Consider the following 27,767-nt stretch of genomic DNA (forward strand, 5'->3'; position numbering starts at 1 on the left):
CTGCGAAACACAAGGGAAGGGTCAGGGGTCAGAGATGTGGTCGCACAGGCAGGCAGGGGGGAGCCCCAAGGAGTCAGCGTGAAAAGGACTTTAGTGTAAGTTTTTACAAAACCGGGTCTCACTGCTTTGCAGAGATGGATGAAGAGGGGCCAGGGTGGACCCAAAAGATATTCAGGAGGCGGGCTGCCTGGAACTTGGTGACGGACTGTGCAAGATGGCACGAGGGGGAGAAGGGAAGAATCCAGGGTAGCTTCTAAGACTGTAAAATGCAGTGCAGTTGTTAGCGGTGCTTTTCCAGTCTGACTTGAGGTTTTCTCTGTGCGTAGGAAAAGACTCACGAAAATAAACAGGATGACAGGTCAGATGCTTCTCTTTTCCAAGAAGGAAAAATTTCCTTTGAGAGCGTTATATATGAAGCTCAAAGTAACCTTACTGTCTCCTTTCACTGTTGTGGAAGCAAAGACTGACAGAATTACTTATCGCATTTGGAAGAGCATCTAATTTTTAGCTCTCGCATGGCATTTATCACTTTCTGCCTGGTATTTTCGTCACATCTTCTATGTACCTCATTCTCTTTTTCTAAACTCGAAGTTCCCTAATGAAAGATAATTACTACAACAATAAGAAATCTTAGAGGCATCTATGTACTGAAATGTAGGAGTGCTGGAGGTGGGGAGGGGAGTAGAGAAAAAACAGGCAGAAAATCCTTTTCTTTTGTCCCATTGACCAAATGGGTTGCCCTTTAAAAAATGGTGCAGAGGAGTAGAAAAAGGTGTTCACTGTGTATTTTACATTGAAATATACTTAAATCAGTAGTGGAATAGAATTAAAATAGTGAAGGGTTGTAAAGTATTGCTTTCTATAACTAGAAGAAAACTAAGCAATATTTGGATGACCGATGGTGAACATGAAAATATTCCTTTTAAAATGTTTTTAATGTTTATTTTTGACAGAGAGAGAGAGAGAGAGAGAGAGAGAGAGCGCATGTGTGAAAGCAGGGGAGGGGCAGAGAGAGAGGAGGACAGAGGATCTGAGGTAGGCTCTGTGCTGAGAGCGGAGAGCCTGATGTGGGGCTCGAACTCACAAACTGTGAGATCATGACCTAAGCCGAAGTCAGATACTTAACCAACCCAGGCGCCCCTCCACTGTTTTTAATGTCACCATATCCTTAATTTTTTTTTTTACATTTATTTATTTTTGAGAGACAGAGAGAGAGCACAAGCGGGGGAGGGGCAGAGAGAGAAAGAGACACAGGATCCGAAGCAGGCTCCAGGCTGTCAGCACAGAGCCCGACGCAGGGCTCGAACCCACAAACCGTGAGATCATGACCTGAGCCGAAGTCGGACGCTCAACCGACCGAGCCACCCAGGCGCCCCTTAATGTCACCATATCCTTAAAACTACACTTGACAACAGCTGACTAAAATGAACGAGAGTTCTATAGCAGACTCACAGAGATCATACATAATTCTGTTAGAAAGAAAGTCACCCCCCCCCCCAAAAGCCTATAAAACAAGTATGTGCAACACTCTTAAAGGGAGTGTTGCAAAGGGAGGGGGGACCTTAGTACCTTCTCTCTTAGGGAGCTAAGCTTAGCATCTTTTGAAGAGCCAAGACAAAATCCCGCAGTCCCAAATCTGTGACAAATGCCTGGGTCCAGGCCCTAGCATTAGAACCCACCCATCCAGCGTTCATTGGTGAGGGCCTCCTTGCACTCCTTGCTCTAAGTCAACTGTGGTAGGACGGTGCCTTTCTACTAACTACTTTCAGATAAGGTCTGAGATTCGAACACGGTAAAACCAGCCCTCCCGCACAGTAGGCCTGGTAACAACGCAGAATGGTATTTCTTGCTCACGGGCGGGCGTCAGTCAGGGCTTTATTCAAATGGCACCTTTTCGGCGAGGCTTTCCTTTGTCACCCTCTGAAAAATCGCCACCTCTACCCCGATACTCCCCATCCCTTCCCTGCTTTATTTCCCCTTTACCACCCATCACGAGCATACACGACGTTACAATTATTTATCTTGTTTGTTCATGGTCTGTTTCCCTGTCTACTGGTTATCCTCTCGGCTGTCTTCCGGAGCACCTGCGTTTTCAGCTAGAAACGGCATTTCCCTGTCTCCCTTGTGGCTAGGGAGGACCGTACGAAAAAGATTTCTCCAAAGGTATGTGTGCGATAGTGACGTGTGAAACTTCTTGGCCATTTTCCTACAGAAACTTGCACTGAACCCCCTCTTGCCTTCTAGCTGGCTGGAACTTGAAAATCCACTGCGGAGGAAGGCAAAACCACCCCATTCCCTCCCAGAACAGAGGCTCTTTGCTCCGGGCTATTACGTGCCAGAGAAACAAACACTTGCCTTTTCTGGCCACTGTAGTTTGGAGCTGTTACATCAGTTTACCCTTTGCCCTAAGAACACCCTCCCACATTAAAATGTAAGGAAGGTCAGAGGTGCCTGGCTGGCTCAGTCGGTAGAACACGCGACTCTTGATCTTGGGGTCATGAGTTCGAGCCCCATACTGGGGGTAGAGATTACATAAAAAATAAAATAAAATCTTTAAAAAATAATAAAACGTAAGCCCCGTGGCGGGGGGGGGGGGAGGGGCAGATGTTTTTGTCTGTTTTGCTCACCAGTTCGTTACTAGCTAGAACAGTACCGGACACTTGGTAGAGTCCTCAGTAAATACCTATAGCTGATTAAACAGACAACGCTATCATCATCACCCTTCCACATCTCCCAGTCACCTTCACGGCTTCAAGAAGTTCAGATTACAAGATTCAAATTGCTCCCAAGACAGTGACCCGGAAGTTCCTCTATACCCCCCTCACTCCCATCACCCCACTCCTCCACTGGGTGCGCCCTGTACCCCCATGAGCCTCCTTTCAGCTTCCCAACGTGCCTGGCCCTCGCCCACCTCAGGGCCTTTGAACAAGCTGGTTCTAAGACCTACTCCCAAGCCCCTTTGTAGAAAGAGTCCCTCATTCCTCCAGTTGTCTGTGCAAATGCTGTCTCCTCAGACGGAACTTGCTGGCTACTCTTATCGAAAACAGACCCCGTTTCTGTCATCTGTTTCTATTCATTTTACTCATAACTTACGACAATGGGTCAGTATAATACTTGTTGGCTTCTTTTTAAATTGTAACTTAGATTATAAGCTCCATAAGGACATGAACCGCTTGTTTTCACTCACCACTCAGTTCCTGTTTAGCATGGTGCCCGGCCAGCCATAAGAAGTCAATGGAAGGGTGAATGAATGAATGCACTGAAGATACTGAGTGGCTTTAAATATTTTGAGGTAGACAGGAGTTAAAAACTCTCCATAAAGGTGGTCTTCAAATGTCCTTGACTACTAGCCTGACAATAACCCAAGTTTCTATTTATGGGGATATAAACCAGTGCACATTCTGGCATGCTTTTGAGTGCTAGAAGGATCATCATTCCTCCTTTCCACGACAAGTTTTTAGTTGCTATCGACCAGGTGGAATTTGAAGGGACTCGTGCTGTTTGACGGACCAAGAGCAGCTCTTACCAGGATGTCAAATGCAGGTTTACACGGACCTACACAATTCAAAATAAATGATTATATTTTGGGAGCGTGTCAACTGGTCTCTCAGGACCTCAGTCCCAAGGACCAAAGTTCCTCTAATATTTCAGGTCGTTTCAGCTCATCAATTTGGTTCTGGACTGCGTAACCAGAGGTGGCCCTCCAGAACTGTAGGAGCACCAGCCAAACTGGGCACTATGAAGGCACTGTTTCCCTCTGTATCTTGTCGGTGCTGTGGATCTGCAAACCTATACATGGGATAAAGCTGTACAGACCCACCCACCACCCACACACACACCCACACACACGAATACAAGGATAACTTGAGAAATCTGATTAAGATTGGTAGTTTCGACACTATACTAGTTTTGAAAGACGTTACCCTGGGGAGAAAGTGGGTGAAGGGCACACAGGAGCGCTCTGTTATTTCTCACAACTGCACACATAGCTGCAATTTTCTCAATACACACGTCAATTCTAGGGCGCCCGGGCGGCGCAGTCAGTTAAGTGTCCAACTCCTGATTTCAGCTCGGGTCATGATCTCATGGTCCTGAGATCGAGCCCCGCGTCAGGCTCTGTGCTGGGCACGGAGCCTGCTTGAGATTCTCATTCTCTCTCTCTCGCTCTCTCACCTGCCCCTCTTCCCTGCTCCCATTCTCTCTCTCAAAATAAACACTTAAGACCATTTCACTTATAAAATGCCACTTCAACACAGAAACTCTAGGATGCTGCAGAATTCAACTGGTTACGTGTCTGAAGAAAACAGGAAGGAAGAGGCTGGGGAAATGAGAGAAAGAGAAGTAGGACTGAACATGAAACTTCAGAGTGGGAAAGATTACTACATCACACACACTGCAATCTCTGAAAATACAAGTACATGGCCGCACAATCTACTTTAGGTCACAGTGTCAAGGAGTAAAAGGTTGTTACAGAAAACCTAGTTCAGGCCCCTGCATTTTATTTTATTTTATTTTTTTTTTATTTTTATTTTTTTTTAATTTTTTTTTTAACGTTTTTTATTTATTTTTGGGACAGAGAGAGACAGAGCATGAACGGGGAAGGGGCAGAGAGAGAGGGAGACACAGAATCGGAAACAGGCTCCAGGCTCCGAGCCGTCAACCCAGAGCCTGACGCGGGGCTCGAACTCACGGACCGCGAGATCGTGACCTGATTGAAGTCGGACGCTTAACCGACTGCGCCACCCAGGCGCCCCCAGGCCCCTGCATTTTAAAGATCTGAAAAAGGACATTCACAATAATAATCCGCCAAGTTTTCAAACTTTTACAAAGAGGGAGAGACTAGCTTTCCAACTTTGGCATAGCCAAGGATTGCTTAAACAAGATACGTACAGCACTAACTGGAAAGAAAGAGACTGAAATTTTAACTACATTAAAATTAGGAACTTGTTTATCAAAAAGACACCAAACAAAATGGCAAAAGGACAAGTCACCGAGATGGTATCTGCAATAAATATAACCAACAAAGGATAAATGCCCTGGATGTCAAAAGGACTCCTAATTCTAAATCGGTCTGAAGAAAGATGAACAACGCAAGAGAAAACAGTCGAAAGACAAAATAAGCATTAAGGGAAACATGAAATGGCCCTTAAACATATGCAAAGATGCTCGACTTCATTAGCAATCAAAGACTTGGCCAAAAGAAGTCAGACAATACCAAGTATTGAAAAATATGAAGCAACAGGAATTCACACATTGCTAATGAGAGTGCATACTGGCTAAACCACTTTGGAGGACAATTTCACCTCTTCTTGTACAGCTGCACACTTCAAGACTGTCATTAATAGTGTATGTCCTATATTTATGCCCATGTGTTTGCACCCGTATGTGTGAAGCCTATACATACACATACGGACTCACAGGGGAAAATCCCATCATAAATATACACCAAAAGACACATATTTTCTTTTTTTTCCTTTATTTATTTTGAGAGAGAACGCACAGGGGAGGGGCAGAGAGAGAGAGAGAGAGAGAGGAAGAGTGAGAGAATCCCAAGCAGGTTCCACATCATCAGCATGGAGCCCGGCGTGGGGCTTGAACTCATGAACCGTGAGATCACGGTTGGGCACTTAACCAAATGAGCCACCCAGGTGCCCCAAGACACGTATTTTCTCATCATAACAGGAAAAAACAAAAAAACAAAAAAAACCCAACACCTACAAACAACCTAAAGGTCCACTGACAAAAGAATGAATAAATTCTGGTATATTTCCAAATGAGTATTATTCCGCAGCGACAATGAATGAACTATAGCTAAATAAAACCTTATAAGGAATCTTAGCAATACAATATTAAGAAAAAAACCCAGCATACCGTTTACGTAAAGCTCAAAATAAGAAAACAAAAATAATGGATCATCTAGGTTTGTATGTGTTTGTGTTAAAACTGTTTTTTAAAGCAATGGAATGACCCAGAACTAAAGTTAATTGTTGCAGAGCGGAGGGGAGGCAGAGGGATGAGACAGGAGAGTAACCCAGGCAGAATTATACTGGTTGTGATTTAATTCTCAAGCGAGGTGGTAGGTGCATAGGTATTCATCTTACTCTTATGCATATGTTTTATATTCTGTATGCACTAAATACTCCACTTTACGAAGATGATTTCTGTAGCATCGAAGTGATTTTCCTAAAGCTATGAAGCTGGTGAGTGGAGGCACCGTAACAGAAATGTTCCCGGCATGAGACTGGAAACGACTTCCACCATACTAGGCGTCTATTGGGAACAATTGTTGATGCATCATGAATTTCATGACTTAAATAATTACTTCCAAACATGTATCCTATAAAAATCTCTTAACGTCTTTTGATTGATTTCATTTGATTTTATAATGATTACACGGCTTTCACTTGTATCTTTGGTTAGGTCACGTGTAATATGTCTACTTTTGCACAAGAAGAGTTTAATCATACTGCCTTGTATTTCAAAACGGATATATATTCTACTGATACTTTCCATCAATGTCTAGGGTCTGACCTAAATTAACAAGTGATTATGACTCTTAAAATAGATTTACAGAATTCCATTTCATGAAACCGCTCCCTTGCTATTGGTATTATCCTCTGGTTGAATCACTGGCTATAAAAAACAGAGCAAGCACCGAATTCTACTCCATCACACTACCGGTTCTAAAATTTATACCTATGAAATGTCTACCCATTGCCTCCTATTGTCTCCCAGCTGCTGTCACTCAGACAATCCAAGGGCTGCCTCTCTATCTACCATGGTGCAGCTAATTGTGTTCGTAAGTACAGAGGAGTAAGAGGGTCTCCGGGAAATAATGCCAGGAGGCCACTGGCAAAGAAAACAGGGGTGGTGCTCCCCAGGAAGCTTACCCATCATATTTTAGCATCACCAAAAATGCTCTCCTCCATTAGAGCTGTCAGCTAAGAGGTCAACGTAATCAGAGTTGAGTTGAGTTCTAGAACATAATACTAGCACAGGCACAGGTCTACACGTGACCCTCCATCATTCGGGTCGGTGTAAAACTAAAAACTACAACCACTGTTAAAAGACAATGAACAGCATGAACAGCCTAAAGGTTGTCATTGTGCCTATTCAAAGTATAGGCAATTTAGCCCGCACTCATTAAAGAGACCGAAGTTTGGGGTAGAGTACAGTCAAATGAGCAACCAAGAGATGGAGACCCGAGGAGTAACGCTGATAAACAGCCCAATAGTGAACAGTAAAAAACATTCCACTGCTTGACTGGGAAGCCTAAAACAAATACTACAAAATTATAGAAATAGAAGACAACTTAAATAGAGATGACCCAAGAGTCCTCACAATTCACAGAAGAGGAAACGGAGGACGTACGTAACAGAGCTGAGCGTAGGATTCCCTATCTCTGAACTCCCATTCACTGAATAGTCTCGGACAAGCCATTTGCCCTCTCTGTCCATTTCCTCCGCTGTAAAATGAAGAGGCTGGAGAACTGGATGGTCTCTAGGACTCGCTGAGCCTTTACAGACCGTGTAGCAGTCCAAGCCCCTCATTTTAGAGACAAAGTCTAGCAAACTAGTTACTTACAGTAAGGTCTTCTATTCCTGATCTCTGTACACTTCAGATTGTTCATTCATCTGCACATGATCCTAGGAAGTAAGTGTGACGGTTAATTTTAATGCCTTCTCTTGACCGGGCCACGCAGGGCCCCGATATTTGGTCAAACATTATTCTAGGTGTGTCCGTGAGGGTATTTCCGGACGGGATGAACATCCGCAATGGCAGACAGAGTAAAGCAGACTGTCCTCCGTAAGGCTAGCGGACTTCATCCAACCAGCTGAAAGCCTGAAGACAACAAAAAAGACTGACTTTCCTCCAGTCAAGGGGAACTCCTGTCTCATAGCCCTTGGAGCTGGGGCATTGATTTCACCCGCCTTTGGACTCGAACTGAAATGCTGGCTCTTGGATTGGAACTTACATCATCAGCTCTCCTGGTTCTCAGGCCTTCCCTCTTGGACTTTACGCCATTGGCTCTCTTGGGTCTCCAGCTTGCTAACTGCAGGTCTCAGGATTTGTCAACCTCCATAATCATGAGTCATTTCCTTCAAATAAGTTTATATGTATATATATACACACACATACATGAAGTTTTACACACACACATACACGAGGAAGCTTATTTACAAACATACGTAACAGTGAACATTAAATACATAGGTATTTACATATATGTAAATACATACACAGAGCCTATTGATTCTGGAAAACCCTATCCACGGTAAGCAAATGCATATAACGAACTAATGCTTGTAAAGCACTTAAAACAATGCCAGGAACTTAGCACTCTGTTTTTAGCTGTTATTATAATAAGAAGACACAGACAACTTACAACTAAATTCCACAAACCCGCAACATATATGAAGCCAAGGATCAGTAATTCAAGGCACTGACCTGAATAATTATCTCTGCACACAGCCTAACAGAACACAAATGCCTATACTAAAGGTAAAATGAAAAATACAAAAAAAAAAAATTATGAAGAAAACCCATTTCAAATTTTGATCCATATAAATATGATAAGGTTACTCCCATCCTCGCGTATTAAGGGCTTAAACCAGGCACTGAGGCATTAGTGACACAGCAATAAGCGAAGACGGTCACAGTTCTCACCTTCAGGAAATTTCCTCTGTAGAGGGAAGGTCGATACTATGTAAGTGAGCCAGTGAGTTTAATACGCAAATGTAAAGTCAACTGTGACAAGAGTATAAAGGAAAGGCTCATAATGCTCTGAACCCAGAAAGCAGGCGTTGTCTGAGGGAAGGACAGGGGCGGCTTCCTTGGGGAAGTGATGATTAAGCTGAGCTCTGGGAGAGGAATTAAGAATGGAGGCAAATGACTGCCACAGAGCAGTTTACCAGACAGGATCCTGTGGCAGACAGAACACAAAAAATGAGGACTATTTTGTGAAGAAATCGAAAAATCCATCCTAAGATCCATACAGGACCTCAAGGGGCCCTGGATAGCCAAAACAATCTTGAAAAAGAAGACGGTTGGAGGAGGTCTCGTATTTTGTGATTTCAAGACATACTACAAAGCTACAGTAATCAAAACAGGGTAGTACAGGTATAGAGAAAGACATACAGGCCAAGAGAATAGAAGAGAGTCCAGAAATAAACCCTCATGTATATGGTCAAATGATCTTCAAGGGGCACCTGGCTGGCTCAGTCGGAAGAGCATGCAACTCTTGATCTTGGAGTTGTGGATTTGATCCCCACACTGGGTACAGAGGTTACTTGAAAATAAAATCTTAAAAAAAAAATCTGCAAGAAAGATGCCAAGGCCTCTCAATGAGGAAAAGACAGTCTTTTCAACAAAGGGCACTGGAAAAACTGGATGTCCACATGCAAAAGAATGAGACTGGATCCTTCCCTTACACCATATACAAAAGCCAATGTAAACTGGATCAAAAACCTAAATGTAAGACCTGAAACGATAAAAATCCTAGAAGAAAACAGGGGAAAAGCTTCATGACCCACTGGATTTGGTAATTACTTCTTAGACATATCGCTAAAAAGCACAAGAAACAAAAGCCAAAAGACAACGGGGGTATCAAGTTTAAAAACTTCTATGCCTCCAAGGAAACAATCAACAAAGTAAAAAGGCAATCTATGGAATAAAAGAACGTATTTGGAAATCACTTACCGGATAAAGGGTTAGTATCTAGAATATATAAAGAACTGCTACAACCGAACAACAAAAAACCAAATAACTCAATAATAAATTGGCAAACCACTTGGAATAGACATTTCTCCAGTGATATACAAATGGCCGAAAGCATGTGAAAAGATGCTTCACTTGACTCATCATCTGAGAAATGCAAATCTAAACCACAATGAACTATCACCACACGCCAACGAAAATGGCTGGCTCCTATAACAAAACAGCGTTGGCTAGGAAGGGGAGAAGTTGGAATCCTTCAGCTACTATGGAAAACTGTTCAGAGGTGCCTCAAAAAATTAAACATAAAACCACCATATGATCCAGCAATTCTATTTGTTCCTTTCTTCTACTTAAAATCATCATCTGGAAGAGATATTTGCACACCTTTGTTAACAGCCACGTTATTCACAATAGTCAAAAGGTGGAAGCGACCCAAATATCCATCAGTGGATGGATGGATGGGTGAACAAAGTGTGGTATATACAGAGAGCCTTAAAAAAGAAGTCCTATCACATGCTACGACATGGATGAGCCTCGGGGACATTAGGCAAAGTGAAATTAGCCAGTCACAAAAAGAAAAATACAGGATGACTCCATTTATAAAAGGCATCTAAAGTAGTTGAATTCATAAAACAGGAAGTAGAATGGTGGTTGCCAGGGGCTTGGGGGGAGAGAAGAGTGAGGGGAACGGAGTTTCAGTTTTGCAAGATGAAAAAGTTCTGTAGACCAGTTGCAAAACAACGTGATTATACTTAACACGACTGAACTACACACTTAAAAAAATCTTTAGGATGTTAAATTTTATGTTATGTGCTTTTCACCACAATTCAAAATTCTCTTTGAAGGGGCGTCTGGCTGGCCTAGTTGGAAGAACATGCGACTACTGATTTCGGGGTTGTGAGTTCAAGCCTCGCGTTGGGTGTAGAGATTATAAACAAACAAACAAACAAACTTAAGAATAATTTCTCTTTTTTTTTTTTTTTTTTTTAAATTTTTTTTTTTCAACGTTTATTTATTTTTGGGACAGAGAGAGACAGAGCATGAACGGGGGAGGGACAGAGAGAGAGGGAGACACAGAATCTGAAACAGGCTCCAGGCTCTGAGCCATCAGCCCAGAGCCTGACGCGGGGCTCGAACTCACGGACCGTGAGATCGTGACCTGGCTGAAGTCGGACGCTTAACCGACTGCGCCACCCAGGCGCCCCAGAATAATTTCTCTTTAAAAACAAAGAAGTGAGGAAGGCCGTGGGAAAGTTCAGCAGTTTCTCAAAAAAGTTATACACAGAATTACCATATAACAAAGCAATTCTATTCCTAGGTATATACCCAAGAGAACTGAAAACATATGCCCACACAAAAGCATATACAAAAATGTTCAACACAGCATTATTCACAATAACCAGAAAGTGTAAATAATCCAAACGTCCATCACCTGATCAATGGATAAAACAAAATGTGGTACATCCATTCGATGGACTATCACTGAGCCATAAAAAAGAATGAAGTAGTAGGCAACCCATAAGAGGGTCTTAAATACAGGGAACAAACTGAGAGTTGATGGGAGAGGGGAAAACGGGTGATGGGCACGGAGGAGGGCACTTGTTGGGACGAGCACTGGGTGTTGTAGGTTAGTGATGAATCACGGGAATCTACTCCGGAAGCCAAGACTACAACCGCCTGTTAGGTAACTTGGGAATATTTTTTTAAAAAAAGAAAAAAGAGGGGTGCCTGGGTGGCTCAGTCGGTTGAACGTCCGACTTCAGCTCAGGTCACGATCTCGCGGTCCGTGAGTTCGAGCCCCGCGTCGGGCTCTGGGCTGATGGCTCAGAGCCTGGAGCCTGCTTCCGATTCTGTGTCTCCCTCTCTCTCTGCCCCTCCCCCGTTCATGCTCTGTCTCTCTCTGTCCCAAAAATAAATAAACGTAAAAAAAAAGAAAAAAGAATGAAGTACTGATACAGGCTACAACATGGATTTAAAAGCCTTGAGAACATCACACTAAAGGAGAGAAGTCAATCACAAAAGAGCAAATACTGTGTGAGTCCATTTACGTGAAATGTCCAGAAAAGGCAAATCCCCGGTGATGATTAAGTAAATGCGAGGGTTGCCGGGGCCTGCAGGGAGAGACTGGGACTAAGCACTAATAGGTACGTGGTTTCTTGTTGGGGTGATAAAAATGTTCTGAAATTAGACTGTAGTAATGGTTGTGCCAAATAGTTAATATACTAAAAACCATTTAATGATGAATCACTCAATCCCATACTTGAAACTAATATTACACTCTACGTTAACTACCTGGGATTTAAATAATAACGTGAAGGGAAAAAAAAACCCCACACAAAAAAAACCCCACTTAAGTGTACACTTTAAAATGGTGAATTTTTGGCTATGGGAATAATCTCTCAATTTTTATTTACTTATTTATTTTTTAAAAAATTTTTTATTAACATTTATTTATTTTTGAGTCAGAAAGAGAGCACGAGCAGGGGAGGTGCAGAGAGAGGGAGACACAGAATCCGAAGCAGGCTCCAGGCTCTGAGCCGTCAGCACAGAGCCCGATGTGGGGCTCGAACCCACGAACCGTGAGATCATGACCCGAGCCGAAGTCAGTCGCCCAACCGACTGAGCCACCCAGGCGCCCCTATAAATACCTCAATGTCTAAAAGTGAACACGAACAACAACAAAAAAAGTGCAGAAAAGTACAAGCTGATACTGGTCAGATTTTTATCCAGAGGACACAGGAAAGTCACTGAAGGCTTTCCGACACGCATCTGTGAAAGAGCCGTCTGGTGCCGCGTGGAGAATACACTGGAGAGGGCAGGGGTGGATGAGATCATCTATTGCAATGGTCCAGGCAAGTGACAGCGGCAGCCTGGACCTGGATGGCAGCAGAGGTGGACGTGTGGAGAAGTGGACAGACTTCAGAGTCCTCTGAGAAACAGAATTCTGGATTCGCTGCTAGATGTGGGAGATCCAGGGAAAGGCGGATCAAGGATGACCGCCAGGTTTCTCCTGAGAGCGAATGGACCGGGGATGAGGCCATTTGCTGAAAGGGGGACGACCGGAGGAAGAACAAATACGAAAGAGGAGAGATGCTGACGACTTGGGATAGCGTGGCAGTCGTGACGGTTAAGAAGAAAAGCGGCATCAACATCCGGGGGTGAGGCGTGCCTGGGTCGCTCGGTCGGTCAAGCATCCGACTCCCGATTTTGGCTCAGGTCACGATCGCAGTTTGTGAGATCGAGCCCTACACCCGGCTCTGCACTCGCTGGTGGCACGGTGCCTGCTGGGGACTGTCTCTCTCCCTCTCTCTCTGCCCCTCTCCAGCTCGTGCTCTTTCTCTCTCAAATAAGCAGACATTAAAAAACAAACAAACAAAACCCAAAACATCACGTAGTGATACACTGGTTGTGGGGAGATAAGATGTAATTCATGTTCTGATTAAGGCATGACGATATAGTCAAGATTGAAGGTCTATTAAGAGTCATGTTGTCTAGTGGCAGTGAAATAGAAGTGTTACTGTAAGGAATGTACTTCTGGACCAAGGCCTGATCCCCAGCTTTTTAAATACAGTCACACCTCGGAAATATTGCAGGGTCGGTGCCAGACAACTACAATAAAGTGAATAGCACAATAAAGTGAGTCACGTGAATTTTTTGGTTTCCTAGTGAATATAAAAGTTATGTTTACTGGGGCGCCTGGCTGGCCCAGTCAGTACAGCGTATGACTCTTGATCTCGGGGTTGTGAGTTCACGCCCCGCGTTGAGTACACAGACTACTTCAAAATAAAAATCTTTTTAAAAAGTTATGTTTACAAAATACTGCAGTCTGTTATGTGTGCAATAGCACTGTCTAAAAAAAATAACGCATCTACCCTCGTTTTAAAATTTTACTGCTAAAAAACCTTATTGCGAAAAAAACCGCTAACCATCGTTTCAGCCTTCAGCCAGTCATAATCACTTCACAGATCACCATAACAAATATAAAAATAATGAAAAAGTTTGAAATATTGTGAGAATTACCAAACTGTGACACAGAGACACAAAATGAGCAAATGCTGTTGGAAAAGCGGTGCTGAGAGACGTGCTCAACACAGGGTTGCAACAAACATTTGTTAAAACACACACACACACACACACACACACACACCCCGGTATCTGGAAAGCACAGTAAAATGAAGCACAAGAAAACAAGGTATGCCTATATATGACCACCAGTACTCAAGATAGAAACTACCTACTGCAATGTCTCCACATAGGAAGTTTCTGAAAGTGTGCACCCATGATGTAAGCAAGACAAATAACCAATCATATACTATACGAAGCAGTGTCTTGAAGCATTACCCCAAATGCTTCCATCCCAGCTCCTACCTTATTGTTCCTGCACCAGATCAGAAGACTGATGACCACCATCATTGGAGTCATGGATTTCAGAAGAGTCTACAGGAAGATTCCTAGAGCTACTGCTCTGACAACCGAAAGCTGCCTGATGTCCGGTTTTAGGTTTCCCTTTTTTAAAGTTTCAATTTCAGCACAGCAAACATAAGGCATTAAAAACCCAGGTTTCGGTCTTTCTCCAGCATTTGGAGCTGGAACCTGTGCCTTCTGCACTGACTGGCTCGGCTGCTCCAGGTACCATGAGCAGTAACTTGGCCCAACTGCTCCGATGATTGCCTCTTCCTGTAATGAGGTTGCCCGTCCCTAAAGTCCCATGAACTTCAACCCTTTGGGTCCCTTACCACCCAGTTCGCATGCCACCTCCTCTGTAAATCCCTCCTCCAGCCACAGCAGCCAGAGTGAAATTCAACGCTCTCCTCCGAAAGTCGGCTGCACTTACTGTGTGTGCCTCTTAAAAGGACAGCACTGATGAATGACCAAATGCCTCATAAGGAGGCTGGTCTCGTAAGCCGTCTTCTAACAGACTGCAAACCCCCGGAGGGCAGGGCTTGTGCCTCACATACTTCTACAGCACAAGTAGGGTATGAGGGTTCAAAGGAAGCCTGTGATTCACATCAACATTTTCAGAAAAGAAGCCGAAGTAAATTGTGCACTATACCATAGACACCTTAATCCATATTATTGCAAACTACGTTAATTGTGAAGCTTAAAGAACATTCCCACTGCTTCCGCAACAGGTGTAGCTTACATAATCTGCTCTACCCAGCTGTTACGTATTTGTGACAGTTCCCTCCTAGCTTCTGCTCCCTGTTGATCTGTAGGATTACTACATTTTTCAGTAGGAGTTCCTGATTTATTCTTTGCCCAAATCATAAAAGAATTATTAATTTTCTTTTTTGATAACGGCAAAAAAAGACTGAAACTTAAGAATGACCAGAGATATCCCTGGGGTTTTTCAGGACCGTAAAACTCAAAAAACACCCCTGCAATAAAACAATATTTATACATATCGCCATAAAATCCATTCATCAACCCAAGGATGTTACTCTTTTGTTTTCTTTTGGCATTTTTTCCTGTATGGTCATTCTTGACTAAATACTCTTCAGTATGCCTGCACTTTGGAATTGTTACCGCCCCCCCCAGCCCCCCAGCTGCCCATGAGCTAACAGCTGGCCATGTACAGAATGCGATGAAGTCATGATGCAAATGAATGTTGAGACTATGGGTAAGTGAATGGGACGAGGAGGGGAGTGGGTAGTAACAAAAATCCAAAAGTCGGGAAAAACTGAAAATCCACGAACTCGGAGATGCTCCAGAGAGGAAACCAGCAAGTGTTGACGCTAAACTGGCAGAAACATCAATACTTCCTGGCTCCCCCACTGGGCGCATCAATTTACCAGCGGCAGGCGGCTCTTCTGCAAGTGACAAAAAGTGGATGCGACCACCAGCGTGAAAAAGAATGACCCATAATCCAGGAGCATGGCTGTGTGCAGCAGAGAAAAGGTGGTGGCGACGGCCCGAGTCTCAGATGGTCTCAATTCTGCTGCTGATTAGCTCAATGGCCGTGGGCAAGTCATTTGCCTTCACTGAAAACTACCAGCATTTCGTAACATAAATGTGTAGCAGAGTTACCATTGCACGCCAGGGACTGCTATTCTTAAAAAGCCTTGCTTACAAAGCTGGTACGCAGCCGGCGATTTGGATCTGGGGTTCCCACCACCCTAAGTGGTAAGAGTAACTGGCTGTGCCTCAACTCTAGGTACAAACAATGTGGCGTATGCTAAATACCGGTTTTCCTTCTGGGAGTCTGGAACTTTGGCAAGTACCAGACGGAGGGGGTCTACATAACCAGGTCCCAATAAAAGTCCTGGGCACTGAGCCTCTAATGAGCTCCCTTGGTGGACAACATGTTACACAAGTTGTCGCAACCCGCCGCTGGAGGAATTAAAGCACAACCCGTGTGACCACAGTGCGGAGAGGACTGCTGGAAGCCGTGCCTGGTTTCCTCCAGACTTGGCCCCATGCACCTTTTTCCTCTGCTGACTTTGCTTTGTATCCTTTTGCTCTAATAAATCAGAGCTGTGAGCACAACTATATGCAAAGTCCTGTGAGTTCTGCCAGTGAACCATCAAACCTGGGAGTGGTTTTGGGGACCTCTGACACAATTGGTACAGTGTGGAATCGTGCACCAAACATTTTTCCAACAACCTTGTGAAATAGGTATTATTACGTTCATTCTATAGATGAGGAAAAGTCAAGTTCAGACAGGTGAACAGAGAGAATGTACACATTTCAGTGTTTATGACATGAGTGCTCTTACCTTTTAGTGAATTTCAGAACCATCTGGAGTGCTTGCTAAAAATGCAGTTTTGTAGGACCTGAGACTCGGATTCAATAGGCTTGAGTCCTAGGAATCCATTTATAATAAGTAGCCCAGATGATTCTTTTTATGTTTATTTATTTTTGAGAGAGAGAGAGAGAGAAAGAGACAGAGCGTGTGGGGGAGGGGCAGAGAGAGAGGGAGACACAGAATCCGAAGCAGGCTCCGGGCTCTGAGCCGGCAGCACACAGCCCGATGCGGGGCTCGAACTCAAGGACTGTGAGATCGATCATGACCTGAGCCGAAGTCGGAGGCTTAACAGACTGAGCCACCCAGGTGCCCGAGTAGCCCAGATGATTCTGATGCAAGGAGTCCAAAGACTACACCTTGATAAACATTTTGAGGTATATGAAGCACGGTGCCCAATTTCCCAAGCTGGGCAGTAAAGGGCGGAACTAAGACTCACACCCACCCTTTTAACAAGGCTGAGGCTCTTTTCACAGCAAAACTGCTTCCAAATTCCTCAAACTCTACAGTTCCTCTGGTGTGCTCTGTCTTCTCGCTACAGGTGTCCATCCAACTAATGGCAACGAGGTGCAAACAGGAAAGTATCTTCCATTCCCAGCACCAAATACTAAGTGAGATCCTGAGTTCAAGTAATGCACGTGTACCAGGGAACGGCAAGAGATCTACAGCTCTTGGAGGGTTAACACTACAGCTTTGTTTTTCAAAAAAGACTTGATGTGCTGGTGGCAACAGAAAATATAAGCTTGTGAACGGCATTTAACAAAAAGGATATAAATTTACTCATAATTTTAGAAGCTGAGGACAGTACAGAATTTTAGTTGTTTATGTATGGCCAAGGAAGGGGAAGGTGCTAAACATAATCTTTTGAATGAAGAAAAGAGCCTCATGTAAACGCTCAAGTTTTTCTGATTACTTTTCAAGCAGGTAGGAGAGTGTTACTTTTTTCTGATCATTTTCACCCGTCATTACAGAGGCAAGGCTGTGTCTGCAGTTCAAAACAATTCAGCCAGTATTTATTGAGCATGTACTGTTTACTTGATGCTATGCTAGCTGCAAGATCATTATCAAGAAAACGGTTTTGATTTTTCCAGGATTTTTGATTTTACTTGGCGAAGAAGAGACGAGAAAAATACAGCCACCGTAATACTTTAAGACAACATATAATAAAGGAGCCTACAAAAACAAATATCTGCTTGAACAGGATGGGCCTCGCTAATCCTTCTATAGTCTATTAAAGATGGGGCAAAAATCAATGACAATCTGTACTTCAGAAATACCGATGAACCTCCTAAATGTGGATGCCCATGGTCCAACATTATCTATAAACCAGATAATCAAGAAGTCAGCCAAAGCAGCAATCCATCCATACACTGCGGTAATTGAGGGGCTGTCTGCCAATGTGCTGGCATAGGGCACCCCACACCCATACCTGCAGTGCTGAGTGCTTATTCGTCACTAAACTGCAGTGGTTTAACAGATGCTGCAGTCATGCTAATGTTTGTTTTACAATCACCACTGATCCACCCTTTCGCCAAGCCAAGAAGGTGAAGTGTTAAGTGAACAGAAGTAAACTTGAAAACAGCACCTGATTCACTTGTGGAAGCCCAGAAACTCCCTCCACTCAGAAAATTCCTCTCCATCTCCAAAAGTCCACATCCAAAAGATTAATCTAGATAAAGCACTACAGATGTACAGGAAACCCTTCTCCCTAACGGAAAAAAATAGTATTTTTATTTTGTGTCCCATGCTTTCACCCTCTTTGGGGAGAACTGACAGTCCATGTTAGACAAGCAATCAGCCTTGATGATTTTTCCCACAAACCAGTATACGAACTGACTCATTGCCTAGTTCTCTGCGTATCACTCGGACGCGGGGAATTTAGTTATGGCTCTTCCAGGGGGGCCACTGGCCACCCTTTACCTCCCAGAATCCACTGCCCAGCTGGTGGTTCACTGGTAGCCTGGGTGAGGAAAGCAGCTCATTTTCAATATGAAAATGGCCAGCTTCCCCTACCCAAATCTCACCTCTGCTCAAAGTCCATTAAGAGCACTGGAAACCATCTGATATGTAGGTACTCAATATCACCTACTCAAGGGTTGAATTAGGAGCCGTCGTCAACAGGAACAGTAAACCTTTACAGAAGGTATTTAGAAGACTTTCAGAGTTTTATGTTGTTTAATCAATAATAATAATAATAAAAAGACCAGGGAAAAAAAGCACCAAATTTGTTTTCAGGCTATTTAATAAATCATAGCAAATAAATAAACAGTATTTATTTCAAGTCATAGTGAATCATCCCCAAATAGGTTTCCCACCTTACACAGAATCAGACCAGCATCTATTTGCAAAAGAGCAGTTTGCCATGCATAGGTCATACTGAAGGGTCGAATGCAACAAATTCCTTTCTGTCTGAAATCCAAACCACCAGAAAATAACTGTAATTGTACCCTCTATTTATGGTGGAAAGACAAATAAAAGCATACAACAGTAACTTATTCGTGAGAAGCAAGTTTTGTGGCATGTCGCAACTGTGTTAGAGATAGGGCAGTCACCACGTCCTCTGTTATCTATAGCTCACCCGTGTGCACAGGGTCTATCATAGTGCCCTACACATAGTAGGTGCTCAGTGAGTATCTGTTGAATGAAATAACGCTCTGCAAGATCATAGATGACATAATCATCTAAGAAAGATTATACTATGGTCTGCATAGTTTAGGCATTCGATGTATTTATACTAATACTTAGAAAATTGGTAATCAGTATATGGTATACCCCAAAGTGTGGGCTCTGATCACTCAATTCCAATGGGGGGGTCCTCCACACCAACAAGCAGTTCTCAGATTGTCTTACAATTCAACTCAATTCTGGCAGTATCTACCCAGAGGTAACATCGGGTCGCCCCACTTAAGGGCTCGGTCCTCTAAGACTTGCCCACACTTCCCCCTACTTCCGATGCCAACCTCAAGTCCACATTATCATCTGTGCTTCTGACCAACCAAGTGCAAACTGGAGGTTCCAAGGAGGCTCACCTTGGGTCTCGGGACACCAGGCACAAGTCCACAACTTGATCCTCAGGTTCTGTTAATCTGCTAGAGCCACTCACAGGACCCGGAGAAACCGCTGACTTACTAGATTAGTGGGACATTATAAAAGCCCATAACTCAGGAAGAGCCGGAGGGAAGAGAAGCACAGGGCAAGGTCTTCGGGAAAGGGTGCAGAGTTTCCATGTCTTCTCCAGCTGAGCCACTGTCCCCATGCTCACTTACTCGGAAGGTCTCCAAACCCTGTCCTTTTGGGTTTTTACGGAGCCTTCGTTACAGAGGCAGGACTACATTAACCCATTGGCCAGTGGTGATAGAACTCTTCAGACCCTCTTCCCTCCCCTCTTGGGAGTGGGACTGAACTTTCCGACCCTCTAATCACAAGGTTGGATCCCCTGGCAACCGGCCCCCTACCCGAGGTGCTTTCCAGCAGTTGCCTCATTAACATAACAAAAGATACCTTTGATTGCTTTCCTCACAGGAAATTCCAAGGATTTTAGGAGCTCGTTGCCAGAAACTTTAATCACTCTTCACAAGGAGGAATTTGCTATAAATATCACTGTCTATAAGTAAGTTATTATTTATGCAAAACACATAAAAACTGTTCATTCAAAAAATATTTATCAAACACCTACTATGCACCTGGCACACTGCCAACTGTTCCTCCCCCCACCCCCAGGAGCTTTTGGGTTAAGGCAGCCTTTCTCCTTTGGGATTCCTCATCTCCAAATGCATGCAAAGGAGATAATTTATTACACACAATGGATGCCCTAGGGCTTGAGGGCTTAATTCTTAAAAAACTGATCCAGGGTGCCAAACAAGTTAAAAGGAAATTATTGTAAGATTAAAAAGGTTGCTTTTAGTAAGGTCAAATTCAACCGTTAAACCCAGCTGTGTATGGGTTGGGGGGGGGGGGGGGGAGGAAGGATAGGTGAAATGGGTGAAGGGGATTAAGAATGCCCTTATCTTGATGAGCACTGAGTAATGTCTAGAAGAGTTGAATCACTATATTGTACACCTGAAACTAATATAACACTGTATGTTAACTACACTGGAATTAAAAACAACCCAGCCTTGTAGGAATTACCTGGTAGGGGCCAAGATGTACAGACTACTTGTAAGGCTGGTGTGAATGCAAAAATACTGCAACACACATATTTGGGTAAATTTCTAAACATAATAAAATGAACTCATCACTATTTTCCATGCTCAGTAATGTCAGGCCAAGGTTGTTAGCAAAGTGAAACGGGGGAAGAAAAGCTTAGTACTCTGATAATTCAAGAAGGAAACCGAGAACCTTCTCGCTAAAAAAAAAAAGAAGAAAAAGGAGGAGAAGAAAACCAGCAATTACCTGAATTATTTTATTAATTGATTAAATGCTTCCAATATTGCCTGACTAGCCTGGCCTTGCCTTGGACTCAAAATAATAAGTTAGCTACCGATGTCATTAATTATTTTTAATATTTTTGGTCTTTGATTTTTCATTCTACCTTATTCAGTCTAATTTCTTCCCAGTCCTGGGCCTCTTTGACTGATTCGACGACATTTTCTGTGTGATATATTACTATATGCTGCATGCTTCCTGGAACCAGAGCCGTTTGAGAGCTTCTGGAATCGGAGACAAATTTTTTCCAGTATTTCACACTCACAATTTAAGCTTTCATTTATCAATGACCTAGAAATTCATGCCTGTTTAATATTGCTCTGACAAGCTAAATTGACAGCCTCTACTTGGCCAACCTCCCTGGATCTACTTCATCAAGCAATGTCTTATTTTGAATCTTGAACATGAAATAATATCAAAAAAGTGGTGGCGGGGGGCACCTGGCTGGCTCTCTCGTGAAGGACACGGCTCTTGATCTTGGTTGGGGTTGTGAGTTTAAGCCCCATGTTGGGTGTGGAGATTACTTAAAAATAAAATATTTAAAAAAGGGGCGGGGGGGAATTCTTGTTGTTTGGACTGTCATTAAACTTTAAACCCGTGTGAAAATGCTATGATAATCACTCGGAATTTATGAAGGACAGAAGGATAACATAAAAGTCCCTGACCCCTAAATATCAACTAGTCCAGACTTCCAACTGAACATACCATTAAAGGAAATAAACTGTATAGACAAAGCTAGTAATCTTTTATTTATTGTATTTCTGGAAAATGGAGATGTCGCACTGGGAACAGGTGGTGCTTTTATTATACTCAGACATCCAACTCTTAGATCTCTGAAGTCACCCCCTACATGCCTAAACCCTAAAATCCTACACCAAATCCACCAATTTCTTTCTACCTCAAAACTGTCAAAAGGAAAGTCATAATTCATCAGAAAAAACTAAGTCGATTATTAATGGCAAGGAAGTCAAGGCCATGTCTTTTAAGAAATACAATGAAGTACGATTTCCTTTAGCTTGAAACTAGAAAACCTGGGGAAATAAATGGCATTTTTAAGACGATTCAGCAAAGAGTGCTGAGCCACAGAAGATGATGCTACGCCCAAGAAATATTCACTCCCCGTGTCAAGTTTAAAATGGAAAGCCCAGCCGTGACACGTATCTAATTTTCAGTGACCAACAACTACAATCAACACCACTGTAATTTATGTCCTATTCAAAGTCAGTTTTAGGTACGTATAGGTACGCACAAAAAATACCACTTGATTTTTAGAGGAATTCAGAGCCCCACCTCTGAAATACAAAAGCGATCCTAAGACAGCACACAACTTGCACTATACCTACGATGCTGCGCAAGTCTTCAAGTCCAACCTAAATCTTTAACTGTAGCCTTCTAGTGATTTAAATGGGAGTGCTCTTCAAATAATCTCTACCAGGCAACAGATGAGGACGGCAAATTTGCCCCCTCAATTCTGAAGTCATTCTTCAGCAGTGAGTATTCAGCAGCATATTTCACATTCGGTCCAATGGCTTGCAGATGAATTCCTTGCCCTAGGCCTAAGGCTCAGGTACAACTCCTGAGAACCTTCCAGCTTATTGCACTGGTACAAACTCCCGAGACTTACCATAGTCATGGTTGCGCAGGAAAATGCGAGCAGTCGGGTTATTTCAGGCGAACAGTGAGGTCAAAGCTCATTTCAGTGTAAGCGAACGTAAGTGATTCTCTGCAGAGATCTTGGTCGGGGATGCAAAGTACTAGCTTCAAACCTGCAGGCTGGCACTGCACGACTGCTGCGAATTCTACTGCATGCCCTAGCTTCCTGGGCCAGCACTGCTTAATTACCAGACTCCCATACAATGCAGATCGTTCACTCTGAGCACCAGAAAAGCAAAGGGGGCTTTCCGACCACATACGGTTTCAAATGGTCAAATCCTGTAACAAACGGGGCACGTCGACATCTCAATTTTAAGCTAATGAATTTATTATGGGCCAGGGTCCGGTTGTTTTCCACCAGACAAGTGCCATGTGAAAAGATTACCCTTTCCCAAAGATCACAATTAGCTCTCTGTCACCTTTCCCTTTTTGGCGGCCCCAAACAACACTCCAAGATCACGGGAATCTATGTGAAATAGAACTATGAAGTACAATGCTTTTTGTACCTTCTCGGGCTCAATGTGAGAGACCAATTTTAGCCTCTTGCTTTAGCAAAGCATCCAGCACAAGCCGATTCCTATAGATTTCAAGATCCTTGGTATGTACAACCTCTACTGCTCTGTGCCACAGGTAATCTGATCCAATTTCAAAAGGCATGTTTCTGGATGAGGTAAACGTTTCAAAAACAGTAATATAGCACTGCTGTGATAATATCCTCAAAAGGGAGCCGCAATTCTTTCTTTTAGCCAGGTTACATTTGTGAAACTTTCAAACGCAGAAAAACGAGAGCAAATCCATCCGACGCCTGAGAACTGTTAGCAATGCTTTGATTTGCAATAATCAATCACATGAAAAGGGCCGAATCGACAAGTTCTCCAAACACCTATTTCCGTGGGGGGGGGGGGGTGGGAGCGCACAGCACCGAACCATTTTTCTCAACGACTGAAAAACCAACATCTACAGAGAAGCCCTTTCTTTCACATCGTTGGCAGAAATAAAATCCTATTCCCGCCACCTCATCTTGCAATTAAGGAAGTTGCTACAAATAGCAGCATAGAAGTCAATGGTCCCTGCTTTGCTCCGTGCTGAATGCACTCTCCAGGAGTAAACAGGTTACTCAAAAAAGTCAGCAGCCAGAAATCGCTCTCCCCTAATGCCAAAGTCCCACGGAAACGCAGTTCCCTTTTCTGGGGATCGGCGAGGGCTAAACGTGGACGGTGGAGTCCAGCCGGAGCCTGCCTTCGCTCACCGGCTCGGGATCTGGGGCGTTCAGGGCGCGGCGAGGCTCCAGACCCGGCGCCCGTGAGCGGCGGAGCAGCCTCCTGGCGGCTCCACATCCACCCAGCCCACCCTGACAATGGCCTTCGCTTTCATTACACCCTCAAGGTGAGCGGCTTAGGCTGGGGCTCCAAAGTTCGCCCGGCCTCTGGTCAGCAGCACCCCCCCCCCCACCCCCGCCTCCGCGCCCGGCCGATCCCCGGGCAAGGCTGAGTCCTGCCCTCGCCTCCAGCTCCCGGGTCTTTTTTTGGGACACAGTGACAGGTCTGGGTTTACCTCCATGTGCTCGTGGCAGAGGAAACAAAAGAAAGCAACCTCCCTGATAATCAAACGCCATCTTCGACTAATTGGCAAACCGAGGGGCCCCTGGACCGGTCCCCCCGCCGATCCCCCCGCCATCCGGCCCGAGGGCGGCCCCCCGTCGGAGACAGAGTTTGCAACAGCCCCGGAAAGCTCCGGTTCAACGGTCCAGGGGGGAGGGGGACTCCGGGAGCCCTACCTGCCTCCCCACCCCGGCCGCCCGGGCAACGCGGTTCAGTTAAAATCTAAAAGGGGGTGGCGGCGGCGCCTCCCAGAGATGCAATTCCCCCCCTCAGAAAATTGTTCCGAGGGACCCGGCGCAGGGCGGGCGAGCAAGCAAACCGCACGCGGGGAGCCGCAGCGAGTGTACTTACAAAACGATTAAAGCTCCGGCGGAACATCGCGACGAAGGCTGCCGGGCGCCGAGCTGGGCTCTACCGGGCTGTCTGGGAAGGCGCCGTCCACAAAACACACTGCGGCGTGGGCCGGCGGCGTGAAGCGGACGGCGAGGCGGGCAGCCCCACCACCGCCTGCCCTCCTAGGCTCTCCGCGCTTCCCCCCGCCCCGCCGCCCGCGCCCTCGCGCCCTCGCGCCCGCGGCCCCCCGCCCCCGCCCCGCCTCGCTCACGGCCCGCCCCCGGCCCGCCCGTCCCGGGGGCGGCGGCCCCGCCGCTCGCCCTGCTCTGGCCCCGGCCCCGCCGCTCCCGCAGCAGCCCGCCGAGAAGGCGAGCCCGGCGCGCGGGGGAGGGACGGCGGAGGAGCGCTAGGCTCCTCCCGCGGGGAGGGGGGCGCCCCGATCTCTCCGCCCGCGCCGGGCTCGGCACCCCGCTGTCTGCACTCTTGCCCGGCGCCGCGCCACCGCCCGCCCTCCCCGCCGGCCTCGGCGGCCAGCCCGCGTGCTTCCGCGCCACTCGGGGCACGGGGGACCCTCCCGGGGCACCCCGCGCCTCACCTCGCCTCGGCCCCACACTACTCCCCTGCTCCGGCCCTAACTCGTCCGCGGCGCCGCTTCGCTCGCAGCCCCTCCTCGGTCCGCGGCAGCCGCTCCGCCCCGCGCTTTCGTCCCGCACCCGGGCTGGGGAACCACCGCGCAGTCCGCCGGCCCGCCCCGAGCACGCGAGGCAGCCTGGCTCCCCGCTTCGCGGCGGGGAGGAGCCGGGCTCGCAGCGAGGAGTGGGGACAGGCAGGGCACCGTGGAGACCCCGGGCGGGCGGGGTGGAGGGGGGGATTAGTTATGAAAACCGCCCCCTCCTCATCTGCAAAGGCGCGGGTCTCCCCACTACCCTCGCTTCGCTCCGCTCCCACCTACGCGGCTTTCCCTCCTCCAGTTCTTTTCTCGCGTCCTGCCTCCCCACCTAACCCGTCTTACTTCCACTTTCTCTATGAGGTTGTAAAGTCAGGCTTTGTGTCGCTGCTGCTGCGCAGCGGGGCGGGATTTCCCTGCCACCCCCCCCACCCCAAGCCCCTCCCCCTGGCCCCCTCCTCGGCGCGTCTCCCAGAGCATCCTGGGAGTTGTAGTCCAACCGTGCCCCCTTTCAGCCTCGTACTGCGGGCCGGGAGCTCCCCCACTCGCCCGGACCGGGTTTGCCCAGAGGGTTGAAAGAGGAAGCGGCGAAGATCGCTGGGCGGAACCGCGGTTCTCGGCACCGGCAGGATGAGGGGGCCAGGAGCGCCCGGTAGATTGCCCCAGCGGTGAAAAACGTGAGAAGGATAAATGAGGCAAAGCCCCGAATGCTGGGAGCCTTCCCTAGGACGGAAAATCTATGCTCCAGGAAACCCTCTACACCCTCGACTCCTAGTTTAGAACTGGGATTTGTGAAACTTGAAACATTCAATATAAAATCTGAACCTAGAATTGCCACGAGACCGGGCATCCCAACCCCCACCTACCCCTCCCCCCACCCCCACCCCCCGTCTGCACCGCCCTTTTGGCTTGCCCCGAGGCTGATGGAGAAGAAATTTCAGATTCCTCTGCGAAAGTAGAGGAAATGAGTGGAGGTTGAGAAACATTGACGGAGCCTCCTGCCGCGCCACATTCTCCTGCCAGTGTAGAGCTGGGGACCGGGTCCAGCTACACCGCCGGCCTCCCCCGAGGTCGTGAAGGGCCTTTGCTACTGGGCACGGCCGCTTCTCCTTTTCCCCTCTGGGGTTCAGACTCATTTTAACAAATCTCCCCTGGGCATTTTCTTTGTACCAGGCACTGTGCGAGGGGCTGGACACGGCGGCTTCTGGAAAGACCTTCCCGACAGGGCGGTCGCGATCCAGTCGGGGGATAGCGACATGGAAAACCCCCCTTAGAAAGTGATGGCTGCTAGACGTCAGGCGCCAAGAGCTAATGCATCTGAAAGGGGGCTGGGGAAGCTTTCCCGAAGGCCTTGGAGATTGAACTGGACCTTGAAATGTGGGAAGGTTTCAGAGGAAGGGACGGAAGGAGCCCAGTGGGCAGAGTCCAGGCGAGAGGGCGCAGGACAAGCTAAGAAAAAGAACAGGCCCTGGGGGCAGACGCCCAGGATGTGTGGGTGGGGCGGCCCAAACAACACCACAACCCAAAAGGATCTTCAGAAACACCCCTTGAAGTTTGAACTTGATTCTGTGAGCAATGAGTAGCCCATCCTCCATGAAGTGCAAATGCAGGAGAATTAAGGTATGTTCCCAAACTGTCCTAATCGCCGAGAAGGAAAACGGTATGTTTCCAATTCTTTCCTCATTATGGTGTCTTCTGTTTGTTCACGCTTGAGGCTATATCTAACGATTTTTAAGATTTATGTTAAACGTATATTAATCAGATATTAAGATATTTTATTGGCAACGTGGATCTAAGGTTTTGCTATTTCAAAGATTTATTTTCTTTTTCTTTTTCTTTTAATTTTTAAAAATGTTTTATTTATTTTTGAGAGAGAGAGAGAAGGAGAGCATGAAAAGGGAAGGGGCAGAGAGGGAGGGAAACAATCCAAAGCAGGCTGCAGGCTCTGAGCTGTCAGCACAGGACCCCACGCGGGGCTCGAACTCAGTAACTGTGAGATCATGACCTGAGCCGATGGCAGACACTTAACAGATTGAGCCACCCAGGCGCCCCTCAAAGATTTGTTTTCAAGTAGATTTTATTTTCTGGCAACTAATATGATTTAACTCACTAATTATATGTTGAACACCTACTATGTGGCAGGCACCGTTCTAGACACTGGAATTTGGAGGTGGAAGAGGTTATTATCATTTGTTCTGGGAATAAGTCTAGAATTCTTATCAATAAAATACATCCTAAGCAGTGAAATAGGGAATAGAAAATGAATTTAGATGTTTGGCGATGCAAATACGTACTAGTAAGTAATAAGTAATATCTTTCTGTATACAATCTTGTTGAACAAATGGGAAAAAATGTACTTGTAGATTCAAACAGATCAACTTTTAATACAAGATTTTTCCTTTTTTAAAGTTATCTCTACACCCAACGTGGGGTGTGAACTCACAGTGCCGAAATCAAGAGTCACATGCTGTGCTGACTGAGCCAACCAGGTACCCCTAGATCTCTCGGGGGTTTTTTTTGTTTGAGGGGGGGAGTTTAAGTTGATCTGTTTGAGGGGCACCTGGTTGGCTCAATCGGAAGAGCTTGTGACTTGATCTCAGCATTGTGAGTTCACACCCCACGTTGGGTG

The 27,767-nt window shown here is 45.8% G+C and overlaps 1 protein-coding gene across 13 annotated transcripts in view; it reads right to left on the reverse strand.

The window, feature by feature from the left end:
- Nucleotides 1–25,442, reverse strand: part of ATP11C (ATPase phospholipid transporting 11C) — a 173,133-nt gene extending 147,691 nt beyond the window's left edge. For 8 of the 13 annotated variants that reach the window (XR_009257186.1, XM_058713775.1, XM_058713772.1 and 5 more), the window contains exon 1: nucleotides 24,490–25,344. Coding sequence is in view for 12 of the 13 variants with exons in the window: in XM_058713775.1 (XP_058569758.1) it covers nucleotides 24,490–24,516 (27 nt within the window). In the remaining variant the exon portion in view is untranslated. Of the gene's footprint in view, nucleotides 1–22,508; nucleotides 22,817–24,489; nucleotides 25,345–25,423 lie in introns of those variants that run through there. The other 5 variants (XM_058713779.1, XM_058713776.1, XM_058713777.1 and 2 more) reach the window with 3 other exon arrangements.
- Nucleotides 25,443–27,767: the final 2,325 nt, after the last annotated feature.

The sequence above is a fragment of the Neofelis nebulosa genome, chromosome X (genome assembly GCF_028018385.1).
Source record: "Neofelis nebulosa isolate mNeoNeb1 chromosome X, mNeoNeb1.pri, whole genome shotgun sequence".
In the NCBI taxonomy this organism is placed as follows: Eukaryota; Metazoa; Chordata; class Mammalia; order Carnivora; family Felidae; genus Neofelis; species Neofelis nebulosa.